The 13,391-nt window shown below is 40.0% G+C and overlaps 1 protein-coding gene across 5 annotated transcripts in view; it reads left to right on the top strand.

Moving 5' to 3' along the window:
* Window positions 1-13,391, top strand: part of DIS3L (DIS3 like exosome 3'-5' exoribonuclease) — a 1,101,103-nt gene that overhangs the window by 921,653 nt on the left and 166,059 nt on the right. For all 5 annotated transcript variants that reach the window (XM_069624265.1, XM_069624266.1, XM_069624267.1 and 2 more), the window contains one exon: window positions 533-711. In XM_069624265.1, coding sequence (XP_069480366.1) covers window positions 533-711 — 179 coding nt within the window. The remainder of the gene's footprint in view (window positions 1-532; window positions 712-13,391) is intronic.

Here is a 13,391-nt window from a genome sequence, read left to right as displayed (position 1 = left end):
CATAGATGTCTACGGAGGGAAAGCAGCAAAACGAAAATCTTTTCTAACAGTCGTCATTTCTTTTTTTTCTTGTTTTTCCTTCAAACTAATATTTAAAAAAAAACATTCTTGAGATTTTCACATCATGAACTAGATTGGGGGTTGTGGTGTGGCGCACAGGCTTAAATATTCAAGAGAAAGGATTCACTTTGATTCTAATGCTGAGACTGGAGGACCCTGTTTGTCTGCAATCAGTATCCATGTGCTCATAAATGTGCAGTATTGATGTATCAGTTACAGCTATTTTTAGCTATCCTAGTGTTCTCTGATAAGGGAAGCGAGGAACATGGAGATGCGATATTCACAGAATCAGTGTGGGGAAGCTGCGATTCAAAACTGACATTAAATAATGTATATAGAAGTGCACATTAACCTAGTTTGGCATAATCAACATTACAATAGGCCCTTTAAAGTATATCTTGGCTGCGAATACTAAAATGTCACTTTGTTATTGGATTTAATAACATGTTTCCTTATCTTTGTTTCTCCACAGGACTTGCCCTGGACAAATATACACATTTTACTTCTCCTATCAGACGGTATGCCGATATTGTGGTTCACAGATTGCTTTTAGCTGCCATCTGGAAGGATGGAGAGGCAGACCCCAGGGACTATCTGTTAAGTAACAAGGATCTGGTGGAGCTGTGTAAGCACATTAACAACCGGAACCGGGTAAATAAAAGTTTGCACACTGTCAAACTGTGAAACCTGCTAATACCTTGTCATACTGGCAGTCTGCTCCCAGCCAGGCAAACCAACATATAGCTTGTCACACAGTGAATGCAGGCGTTACCTTAGCCTGAAATTATATTGTGCCTGCGATACATCAAAACACTCACCCCCATCTGACTTATACTTTGTTCCCTGCCCTACTGCAGCACGATCTGCCCTTTTTAACAGCATCATACCGCAATATAAGCTCTATGATCCCAGTGTTGAGCCCTCTTGCTCCAAGTGTGTGTGTGGTCCAGCAGGATGAGAGTATGACACTTTTACTTGCATAAAAATTTAATATTTGCCCAGATTCATGAACATTATTGAAAACTTCCCACTCCTCAATCCTGCTAGTCACTTAATTCTGCCTGTGCTTCACTGGACCACGGGATAAGGCATTTGGTTGTTTATTCACTTTACGGATTTCTTGAAGACTCCTGGTGACTCCCCAAATCCGCTCGGCCAAGCCCTCCACTCTGGAACAGTTTTCTTGGCCGTTTTACCACTGCATTTTGCACTTTGCCGCCAGAATACTTTGATTTGCTGTGGGTCGCTGCTGTTGTCCAGAAGGTGGCAGATGCCTCTGCGACCCCCCCACCCCCAGATCATCGGCTTACGATGGCTGAGGTTGCCACAAGCCATTGTGTGTCCTGGGACCGTTTGCTGCTGTGCTGCTGCCTTCTTTTGTTTGATGAGCTGCAAGAGCAGTTTTCTTGAATTCCCTTTTATTCATGAAGTCGTCTTTGCCAGAATTTTCACTCCTGACTTGTGAGGGTAGATTTCCTGGGAAGATCCTTTATGTACTTTCCTTTGATGTTGTGACCTCCAATGCAGCTGGGTGCAAGTCCTGGAAAACGGAATCTTGAAAACTGCACCTGCAAAAAAGAGCCATTTGGGTTGTTTCTGGTTGCTGGAGCCATTTTTGTCTTAACTGCTGACTTGAGTACCTACCAGTAAGTCCTGGGGTAGACGATTATTTGAGATGTGTACCTCCATATGCCTCCTGGCCCATGGTAGATAATCCTTGGAGGTGAGTCTTTACTGCAATTCCCATGGACTTCTATTGTGTGTCCTCCTGTCATGCTGCTACTTCCTTTGGAGCCTGGGTTCGTCTTCCAACCTCTGCAACATTTCTTTGGTGTTTCCACTGGCCTTCCTTGTGGCTCGAATCTGCACTTGTGTGTAGATCAGACTTGCCTCCATTGATGTGGATTGCTCTGTAATTTTTCCCATTCATTCCAATGGAACTGTGAATTTACCTGCAACTCTCCTGAAATTGACTTTGGAGTAATTGCCTCCCCTAGGATGTTTTTCCTGGATCCTCTAGGGGTTCAGTGAGTGCTGGACAAAGATTAATTTTTTTTAGTACTTACCACTGATTTGTATTCATCTTTAAAGTCATACCATGCATTCTTTTTAAGGTGAACGTTTTTAAACACTATTTCCGATAACCATGTATTTGTTAATATGGATTTGTAGAATCTGGACAGATTTTAGGAGGCCACCCTAGTGATAGTGGACATAGGAACACTGAGAGGCTAGCCAAAACTCAATCGAGGTAGCCGTGGAGAGCAGTCGAGGCTGTTCTCAGGAGAGTCTGAGTGGGGTGAGGGCTCCACAATGAGACGACACTGTGAAGCAGACAATAATTAAATGTAGACAGGCAAGTAGAAAAATACAATGTTTATTTTGGGCCCAAATCACTCGCACTAGACATTGAAACAAACAGGTGATAATACTGGACAACACTCAGTTATAAATATGTAAACAGTCACCATAGGTTCTTATGAATGCATTCAATAACCTAATCAACAAAAAAGGTAATTAAGGGATGCAGTAAGATGCAACCAAGTCGCAAGAAATGGGGCCCAACTTTAGAAGTCCAATCCCTATGGGGAGTGGGGCCTTGTCCCCAAAAGGCACCATGCTTCTTCCCAGAAAGTGTCTTAAGTAGTTAAGGTTCTTGTGTTGGTGAATGTGCAAGAGAAGATGAGCAACAAAGTTAATGGTACGTAAAAATGTGTTTCAGGTACCCGCTTTTTTTGATCTGACAATCAAAAAGCAGTGGATTGGAATACCTCCGGTTTATTGCAAGGAGAAAAGGGAGGGACAAATACTATGCGTTTACTTACCCCTGTGACTCTGGTGTTCCCAGAGGACTGGATGGGTCAACTGGGGGTCGCTGGAGGTAGGTTTTCCCACCCTTGGTTCCATTGAGCTGGTGGTGCAAGAATTCTTACGGTTGGTTCCTGGAGCAGAGTACAACCCTTGGCAATGAAGAAATGCAGAAAGCACCAATTCGGACCTCTTCAGGGCACTTCAACAGACAAGGGAAGGTGAGTTCCAGCGACAGCCACCACACAGAGGCGGCGGCAGGCAGCCTTCCAGTCGTGGAGGAAGAAGACCTTCCAGAGCAGGTTCCCTTGAAGCTGGAGGCTGAAATTCAACAGGAAGGGGACTTACACCACAAGTTGGCAACTACTGAAGTACCAGCGATGAATGCGGAACAGTGATAATTCTATTGAGGTAGTCCACTGGTGAGCTGGTCAGTCCACCGGGTTGTCTAGGGACACTACCGAAGGCTCAGGACGGTTGGATCCTCTAACACGTTGCGGCTGGTTGGTCCCACCGGTCTAGGTGTTGAAGCACTACTCTGGGCCTTTTCAGATCAGGTAATCTGGTAGGGCTTCACCAGGCCAAAGGACACAGGGATGATGGGCCTCTTTGGGAGTCATGCACAGATCTTCAGTTGGCTGATCTTCTACAAAGGATACTTGGCTCCATCACGAATATGAAGAAATGGCTCTAGGAGTCCTCTTCTTATCCAAGATTGTGCCTGAAATCAAGTCCAAGCCCACCAATGTTAAGGATCTGCATCATTCAAACTGCCAGCAGTGGTCCAATCAGGGACCACTGTGTGTTTGACTCATGTCCCACCCTCAGGCTTTCAGGCACCACGGATGTGGAGTGGGAGCAGACAGTCCCACCCCCTTCGTGGGCCACACATGCAAAGGCATTGCTAGCCTGCAAAACCTGGGACTTTCTCAGGCAAGTGCATGACCTTATTTGGGATTTCCTGACCTGGGAAGGCAGGAAGGTCAAACAACAATCTTGTGGCGTGTCCATTTTAGAGCACTAGCCACATTCAGTAGCCATACGCTGTTAATGTGAATATGCCCACTAGAAATAACACACAAATGTTACAAATATTATTGCTGCCACCAGCTTGTCTTTACGCACATACAAAGGTAACCAAACATCCCAAGTTTAAAAGACTACAGTGATACAAAAATTATCCCCACTGCACTGTATTGTAAGATGATGTAGGCAATGTTCAAAAGTTACATAAGGTGGGGGCGTTGCCAAGCGGCAACGGAGATGGTCGCTTAGGTGAAGAGCTCTGAGAGCCGTGATATCAATGTATGACATGAATGTGTAATTGCAAAGTTTTTCATTTATCTTCACTTTTTATGTGAAATATCCATTGCGGAGTGAGATTTCTGACAACAACGAATAGATTCCTTCGACGGAATATGCTACTTATACCCGGTCAGTCTGGACTAATTCGGAGCCCGATGATTTCATCTTCGTGAGAAACATCACAGCATTCACTGGTGGCTCTGTATCTTTGAGGGTATTTCGAAAGGGATAGAAGCTGTCTTTCGGGACGTTATCCATTCGTCCATTTGGCATTTTGTTTGACTTTGCCGGAACTACTTCTGTGTACACGGCAGCAGTGGGGAGCGAGGCCCTAAGCATCGGTGTCGAGTACTAAGCATCACCGAACATTCAGTCAGCTGACAGGGCTGCTCGCTGCATTAGCACGCTCGCCTTAGGATACCTGATTTCTTCACAACAAGGAACGTAAGTCAATAAACGAACACCTTGGATTATGGCATCATATACACACGCTGGGGGTTTGTGTAATACCTACAATTTGAACATTTTTGGAGCTCAATTGTTGAGTTTCTTTGCTTGATTGGGCTGGTGGTACCCGCTGGATTCTGGACAGTGACTCAATATACAGAAATTCATTAGCATACAGACATCCTTTAATATAAAGCTTAGTCTGTATTGGAACTTTAATTTTAAGAGCAAAAGATTTGCTATTTTATATTACTTTTACTGATTTAAGTAATATATCTGTCACAAAGAAATACTTCATTTATAGCACTGTTACGTGGTAATACATTGCTTTTGCTTAACGATTCAAATAGAATTCCTGACACCCTGTCACAATCTATCATAGGCTACCCTAAACTTATATCCATTTCTCTACTTGACTGTTTTTTCTGAAGCCTACTCAGTGTGTACTTTTTGCTTTTCGATTTACCAGCTGTTTTGATATACTATTACTGCAAATAGTTACACTATTGCATTACTGGGTTGTGACTATTAAAATGGTGTATGCAACAAAGATGTCCATGCTTTCCGACAATCCTCCCCTTAATGCATGCATGGAAAGAATTCTTGACGAATTAGGAAATATTCGTTCATCTATTTCCTCACTTGATTCTCACTCTTCCTCCATTGAGATCAAAGGCTTCAAGAATGATATTAAAACTTTTTCTAGCAGATTGGATGAAGCTGAAGAAAGACTACGAGTCGTGGAGGATAGAGTTGAAGGTTTGGAAAGCATGCAAGTGAAACTAGTGCACTTAGAGTGTGAAGTTTCAGAGTTGGAGGATAGAAACAAGAGACAATATTTGCTTCTACGGTATTCCATAAAAGATAGGAGATGACCCGATCAACTTTCTTACAAACTAGATCCCCTCAGTACTAGGAATCATTTTTACACCGCCCTTAGAACTGCAACATGCGCACAGGATCCGCCCACGGTCATCTAACAGTAAAAAGTCGCCAAGACCTTTAATTGCGTGCTTTCCTAGTCATCAACAAGCCCTCCAAACTCTATATGCCGCTAAGAAAAACTCCCACATAATTTTCAAGAACACATTTTTCATAGCTCCAGATTTTTTTCAAAAATACTGAAGCAAAAAGGAAGAGATACTTGAATACGAGACCCCTTCTGAAATCCCTTAACATAAGATATGGCTCGTTAGAACCAACAAGGATAATTATTGCTATTTTTTTTTTTTTTTTTTTTATTCAACTGTTTTCACAGTTTTTACAAATGGTGTGAACATGAAAAGGCTTCTCTTTTCCGCTTCACCGCCTGGTCGGGTAGAGATTTTAGTTTTCCCGGTAGCTCTCAGGTTGCCTCTTCTTTCTTCAGATTTATATTCTGGAGGAACTGACCGACTGCAGATACTGCTTTTACATTTGCCCCTGACATCAGGATGGTCCACCAGTATTCTTCATCTCCGCACCTGCTGTTTTTGGATAGGTGTCCCATGTGTGTCATTCTTTTTGCGGCCAGTTCCGGGCATGACAGCAAAAGGTGCCTCAGGGTTTCTACTGTTTCTGGTTTGTTGCAGAATCTGCAGAGGTTGTTAGGAGCAGAACCCCTGATGAATAAGATTTCTTTCGTATGTAAGAGATTCAGCCTAGCCCTTAGAAATGTATTTCTAATTTGCTTACTAGGCCCTTGTAGTAGATAGCTCATGGGTTCATTCTGTTTTTGTTGGTTCACTGGAAGGTCTGCAGTCAGTTTGTATTTAGCCGCTTCTTCCAGCGTTTTAATCCAATCCATTTGTTTGAATTTTTTTATTGTTCTGGTGGGGTTATTTTCCAATTCTTCCCATGAGCTTCCGATTTCATCGAGGATTTCCGTGTTTCTTTGCTCCCAAGAGGCTAGAATATTATTCTCTCCTTTGTTGAGTTCTTCCTTTATTACCTTGAAGATCTTCTCGGAGGATAGCCTAATTTTCCGGCTCAGCATTAGAGTGTTTAGCTTGACTCTTCCTTTTAAAGAGATGACATTGATTTCTCTGCGGATAGAAGCCATCGGGGTAGAATTTGGGAGTGTTAGAATTTTCCTCCAAAATAAGCCTTCCAGCTTCAGCCATATTCGCTCCGGAATCATGAGCATCGCCTCTGCACCATAAGTGATGGCGGGTACTGCTTTCGCTGTGTAGAAGTTCAGCACTGGTTTTAATTAGAATTTTCCATATTTTTTGTCCATCAATCGAGCTTGTGTCATCATGATTTTAGTCTTGGCGATCAAGGATTCCTGCATGGGAGTTTCAAAGCGGTTTGTGTTGATCGTGACTCCCAGATATCGGAATGATTTTACTTTCTCCAATCTCTCTCCCGCCAGAGACCATTTTGATTTTTCATTTTGTGTTGTGGTTTTTTCAAGAATCATTATTTTTGTTTTTGATGAATTTAGGATCAGGTCGTTAACCTCAAGATATTCTGAGAGCGAGGTAAGTTTACGTTGTAGTCCTATGGCGGTTTGATCCAATAATAAAATATCGTCGGCGTAGAGTAGTCTTCCAACCTTTTCATCTCCAATTTTGGGGGGAATGTTCTGACAGTGAGGTCCCAGTTTTGGTAGTCGCCAATAAACGCATTGTACAATGCGGGGGCAAGTGGGCACCCTTGCTTAACGCCTCTGTAAGTGCTGATCTCCTCTGAAAGTTGGCCGTTTCCGTTGAGTCTAACCCTCATAGATGTTCCGGAATACAGCTCGGTGATTGGGTTCAGGATTGAAGTCGGACAGTTCCGTGTCCTCAGTTTTTTCCAAAGTAGCTCTCTGTTGACCGTATCAAATACATGAGAGAGGTCTATAAAAGCCAGGTATATCTTCGGTCGTCCCTCTAACACCTTGGCTTTCAGAACACTCAGTAGCATTATGTTTGCCAATGTTCCGATATTTTTTACAAATCCTGTCTGAAAGTCGTCGTGTAATTCAGAGGAGGCTACCCATGTCTTGAATTTGTCTAGAAGAAAAGTTCCGAATAGTTTCCCAATGGTGTCCAATAAGGCGATTGGCCGATAGTTTGCTGGGTTGGCTTTATCGCCTTTCTTGAAAATTGGGACCACATTTGCTAGCTTCCAGGATTTCGGGATGGATTGGGTGTCAGCGCATTGTTGGAATATTCGCGATATTAGTGCGCCCCATACTTCACTGTTATTTTTGAGATCCACATTGGAGATTCCGTCGGGTCCAGGTGCCCGGGAGTTATTCAGTTTCCTTATTTTTTCGCAGATTTCCTTTTCGTCCTTTTCAATATCCCATTGGTTTTTTTGAAGCTGTATGGTTTCTTGGGTGTTACCCTCTGGTAAGGCAAACATATCCGAGAAAAAGGATCTCCAATGCGTCTCTCCAATTGAATTGGCTAAAGCATTATTTGAGTTGTCTCCTTTCGGGTCGATCAGTGCCCAGACGTTTTTAGATTGTTTCCCACTTTGGATCTTTAACATGTTCTCAGAATCTTCTTGATACAGAATTGCACGGTGTGATTTAAGCCAATTTTTGTAAGATTTTTTCGTGAATACTGCTGCCTCCTCTGTTTGTTTTGAGGGGCGAGATTTCGCTTTGCGTAAGATTCTTCTCAATTCTCTTCTTTTCTCCACCAATTGCTTGTTATACGTGTGGTATGGCTTTTTGACTAGGGCTTGAGCGTTCCTTTGTTGGTGGAAGGGGATCAACAGGGGGTAATAGTCGGGTGTATTTGCTTCCCCTGGAGCAACGGTAGTTCTTTCGTAAGTCTTTGTGATGTTTCTTATTGCTTCAGCAGTGAGTCTTAATCTTGTCCCTGCCCCGTTAGTAAGAATTGACGAGGTCATTTTCTGACTGTTTGCCTCCGATTTCCGTTCTGGGGCTGACCATATGGCCATCAGGAGGTTATGGTCACTGTTTTTGGTTCTTATGACTTCGAATACAGATAAATATTGCTATTCCTGATGGCCATACCAAAGAATTTTTGCACCCTAACAAACTTCAAAATCTTCTCCAAGAGCTTCAATTCTCCCAGATAGAGGTGTCTACCTTAAATAATCCAGCTAGCACTACAAAAACTGATCTTCCATATCAGTTGCCTTCCTACAAAACTCCCTGAAATCAGCACATCAAATATACTCCCAAACGCAGCAGGTCAACTTCATCAATTCCACTTGAAATTCCATCCACTTCAACACATTTAAGAGACAAATCAAGATCTCCTATCAAAACTTTGGACCTCACTCTGTCAAACCAGCAAACCTGACTAAACTTCTAATCACAACAACTACGTATTCTTTGCTTCTGATGCTTAACTTCTTCATGTGTACTTAAAACTTAACTACCTTCCTTTTAATACCCTTAATGACTTTCTACTTAGTTCATGATGCTTTAATCATACTTTTTTATTCTTTGGCTCTTGTCCCCCTTCGCCGGAGCCCACCACATCTCTGTATTCTGGTATCCACCACATCTTTTATGCTTGCACATTTTTTAGATTTTCACTCTTTTACCTCCTACTTAATACTTACTAATACTTATTCCCTTAAATATTATGTTTTTACATCTCACTCTTACTTTATCTATTGTTGTCTTCCCTCCCTGATGTTTTTCCCAGTGTTTTCGAAGTTTACTGTTAAATTATGCTGCGTTCACTTTATTGAAGTTGATATTTCATACAAAATGTATTTATAGTTGCATATTAATTTGTCCTCATACTTTGCCACATATTATCCAATTGCTAACATCTTCTCTCAAATACTTTGATGGCGTTCAAACTTTTCTCATGGAATGTTAAGGGTGTGAACCACCCGAGCAAGCGTTTTAAAATTATCACGTAGCTTGCCAAACGGAAACCAGACATAATTTGCCTCCAGGAAACTCATTTAAGCTCTGATACTGAAAATTGCAAAATTAGAGCACCGTGGATTAGCCACACACTCTAGACCAATGCGCTTAATAAGAAAGGATGAGTATCTATTTTAATAAACAAAAGACAGAAGTTCACTTTAGTTAATGAAGAAAAAGAACCAGAAGGTAGATGGATTATTGTAGACGCTATTATAAATAATTCCCTGCCACCATTGTCAATGTCTGTGGCCTTAATGCTCCCTACCCAATGTTTTGGTCTAATTTGCTATTCAAACTGTAACTCAAAAACTTTGACAAGCTTATCTTCTGTGGAGATATGAACCAGAGTTATGACTTTATTCTTGATTGGAAGTCCACATCAAATTTAATCAACACCAAATCTAGAACTAATTTCCTAAATTTGCTACAAAACCTTAACTTAATTGATTCATGCCGCTTCTGTCACCCCGATTCTAAAGACTACACATTTTATTCTCCACCTTATCAATCTTTTCTAGATCAGATTATATTTTTATTAATTCATCCTTAGCTGCTTCTATTTTACATTCCGAAATTGGCCCAATAACTCTTTCAGATCATTCTCACGTCTTCACCATTATTGAATGGTCTCCCTCATCTAATCTCTTCCCTAGATGAAAATTCAATATATCTTCTTAAAGATCAATACTTTATTAGCAAAACTAATTTATCAAATAATTTTTTTCTTAATAATCGTCCTGAACACACCTCCATGCACAATAACTGGGATGCCTTCAAAGAATCATTCAGGGTTTTAAAATTCAATTTGTTGCTATCAAAAAAACACAATCTGAATCCATACATAATACTCTTTTAACTTCTATCAAAAGCCCTGAACAATCTCATTATTCTAACCCTGACCCCAATATCACGAAAGAGCTTTCAACTAAACGTATTGAATTCAATAAAATGTACACAGATAAAGCTGCTAACTCTATCCTTAGATCCAGAACCAAACTTCACTATAGGCCCAACAAAGCTGGCAAAATGCTAGCTTCATATTTGAAAAAAAAGAAAGAAAAATCCCTTAACTCGTATTATTTCCTGCGAAGGTAACAGATTAAACCTAAAGATATCAATGTCGCCTTTCTTGACTTATACTCTAAATTATACTTCTCTGATCCCACCATTAAGTATGAAGAAATTCTTATCCAATACAAAGGAAAACCCTGTTAATCCATCAAATTTTTCCCATTTTAATAATCCCATCGCCCTTGATGGAATTAAACAAGCCATTTCGGACCTTAAACCCAATAAAGCTCTTGGTACCGACGGATTTGCTGCTGATATCTACAAAACTTTTATGGCACCTATAGCACCTAAACGTTTAGAACTATATGCTCACTTTAATGAATTAGAACAAAGCCCTGTATCATTTAGTGAAACCTGATAAAGATCCTTCCTTAATCAAAAATTACCGACCCATCTCCCTCATCAGTTTGGATTCTAAGATTTTAGGTAATTTTCTTGCCAAACGTTTAGAATGACTCCTTCCTAAACTTATACACCCTGATCAATCCGGATTTGTCAAAGGTCGCTTTGCCTCGTCCAATTCCAGACTCCTATTCAACACTCTGGCACACTCCCAAAACTCACAGGAACCCCTCACCCGTCTGGCCCTTGATGCTGAAAAAGCTTTTGATTGTGTCTTGGTCATTTATGTTCCACTCTTTAGCATGGCATGACATCCCTCCTTCCTTTATTAATCTAATTAAAATGCTCTACTCTTCACCTACTACTCATATCCTCAAAATAATTATTTCCTCTTCTTTTTGTATAAAAAGTGGTACCCCTTACTTTTCAATTTAGCTTTAGAACCCCTTCTTCAAAGCATTAGAATGAATGTTGGTATCAAAGGTATCCTTATAAATAAAGTTGAAATTAAGTTATCAGCATATGCTGATGTTGTCCTAATATATCTTTCAGAACCTAATCTGTCAATTCACCATTTACTTAACATGATACATAATTTCTCTTTGGTATCTGGGTATAAATTAAATATAGATAAATCAGAATGTATGCCTCTAGTCTACCAACTAGTGTAACCCTACCAATACGCCTCAATCCAGCTTCTCTTGGCAATTCTTCCACATCAAATATGTAGGACTGCCCATAGCTAAAGACTTTCATACCATTATCACTCTTAATACTAATTATCTTATTGAGAAAGTTACAGAAATGACTGAAAGGTGGTCACCCCTCTTTCTTTCCTGGTGGGGACGATTGGATACCTTTTTAAAATGATGATCAGTCCCATTATTTTATACTCCCTTTCCATGATTACCATCATAGATCATTCCTCTTTCTTCCTATTATATCACAAACCATTTATCCTAAAACAATTAGTCCTATTTAAACAATATGAATCCCAATTTAATAATGCCCCCCTTGGATAAAAGTTGAATCTAGACATATTTATTCCCTCTCCATTTCTATCTTCTTAACTATTTCCTCCTGGCCGAACATCTCGTCCTTCCCTTCACTGCATTTCTGTAAAATTATTTGGAACAAACTTCCTGTTGGCTCTTTTTCTAAAACGGATCCTTTGGTTCAACAAACAAAACTCTACCAAACTTAATTGCTCCACTATTCATAGAGGGTATTCTTCTGCCATTAAATATAGCAAACATTTAGTCCACAACTCTGCTTTTGTCCCTATTACGAATATCTGCTCACACTACAACATCCCTATTTCTGACCTCCCTTTCTACACTTCTTTAATCAAAACAATTTCTAAATTATTTACCTTTAATCAAAAAATCCCCAGGTCCTCTTCTTAAGATGGTAATTAATAACTCATCCTCTAAATCGGCCACATTTTATTCAATTATAAATTAATACTCATCGACCAAACCTTAATATCATGAGACAGTGGGAAATGGTTTGGGGCATACAGATTTCCTTCGATCAATGGACAAAAATATGGAAGATTTGTCAAGCCACTTCTCCTGCTGCCAACCTTACACAAACATTTCTATTCATACTTTATCAGGCCTTCTTAACTCCTATGCGCATAGCCAAACATTTGGATAGTTATTCTAATAAATGCTGGATATGTGGTGAACCTAACGCAGATTTTATTCACTTAGTATATAATTGTACATTTGTTCATGCTTTTTGGTCAAAGGTTTGGTCTTGCTTGCAATACATTTTTCATTTTACAGAACCACTAACTTTGGCCAACCTTATGACTGGCACTGTAACCAACCCAGCTATAAGCCAAATAGACTCACCAAGTTTGTTTAGCCTGTTTATTAATATAGCCTTTCAAAACATTACTTTTAATTGGAAGAATACTACCAATGTGTCACTTAATATTTGGAATTCGATTTGTTCAATACGTCATATTGAAAAATGTCATGCTGTTACATTTGATTGTTTACATAAATTTGATAGAACATTGAATATATTCTTGAAATTTCTCAATGCTGATGTTTAACTTTATATAGCCCTTGCCTTTCTCCCCTCCTTCCCTCCAGTTCTGTGTCCTGTCTTTTTGTCTCTTCTTTGTCCCCCTATACTGTACTGATATTTTGCTTCATTTAATTATCAACATTGTCATTTTGACTTATATAAATGTTTTACAACTTATCCGAATTGGATACATAGGAATTGGTACATGAAGTTACAGATTAAAATGCTAACAATTTATTTTCCTGTATTATTTGCCTCTTCAATACTTTAATAAAACTTTTTAAACAGAAAAGTTATATAAAATGTAAAAAGACAAAAGGGAAACATAGTTTCCCAGTACTGATGTTCTGAAGGAACAATCAGTTTCCCCATAACAAAATGAGCAAAAGACCAGGACAGTTTAGCTTCACTTTCCTGTACAAAGCTAGAATAGGTTAAAAAAACAAAAGCAGAACGTTTGGAGGTCCATGGAACTATGGAAAAAAAA

This window comes from Ambystoma mexicanum, chromosome 11 (genome assembly GCF_040938575.1).
Source record: "Ambystoma mexicanum isolate Mex_15411 chromosome 11, UKY_AmexF1_1, whole genome shotgun sequence".
Taxonomy (NCBI): domain Eukaryota; kingdom Metazoa; phylum Chordata; class Amphibia; order Caudata; family Ambystomatidae; genus Ambystoma; species Ambystoma mexicanum.
Note: the sequence above shows the minus strand (reverse complement) of the source record. Positions and strands in the feature narration are given on the sequence as shown.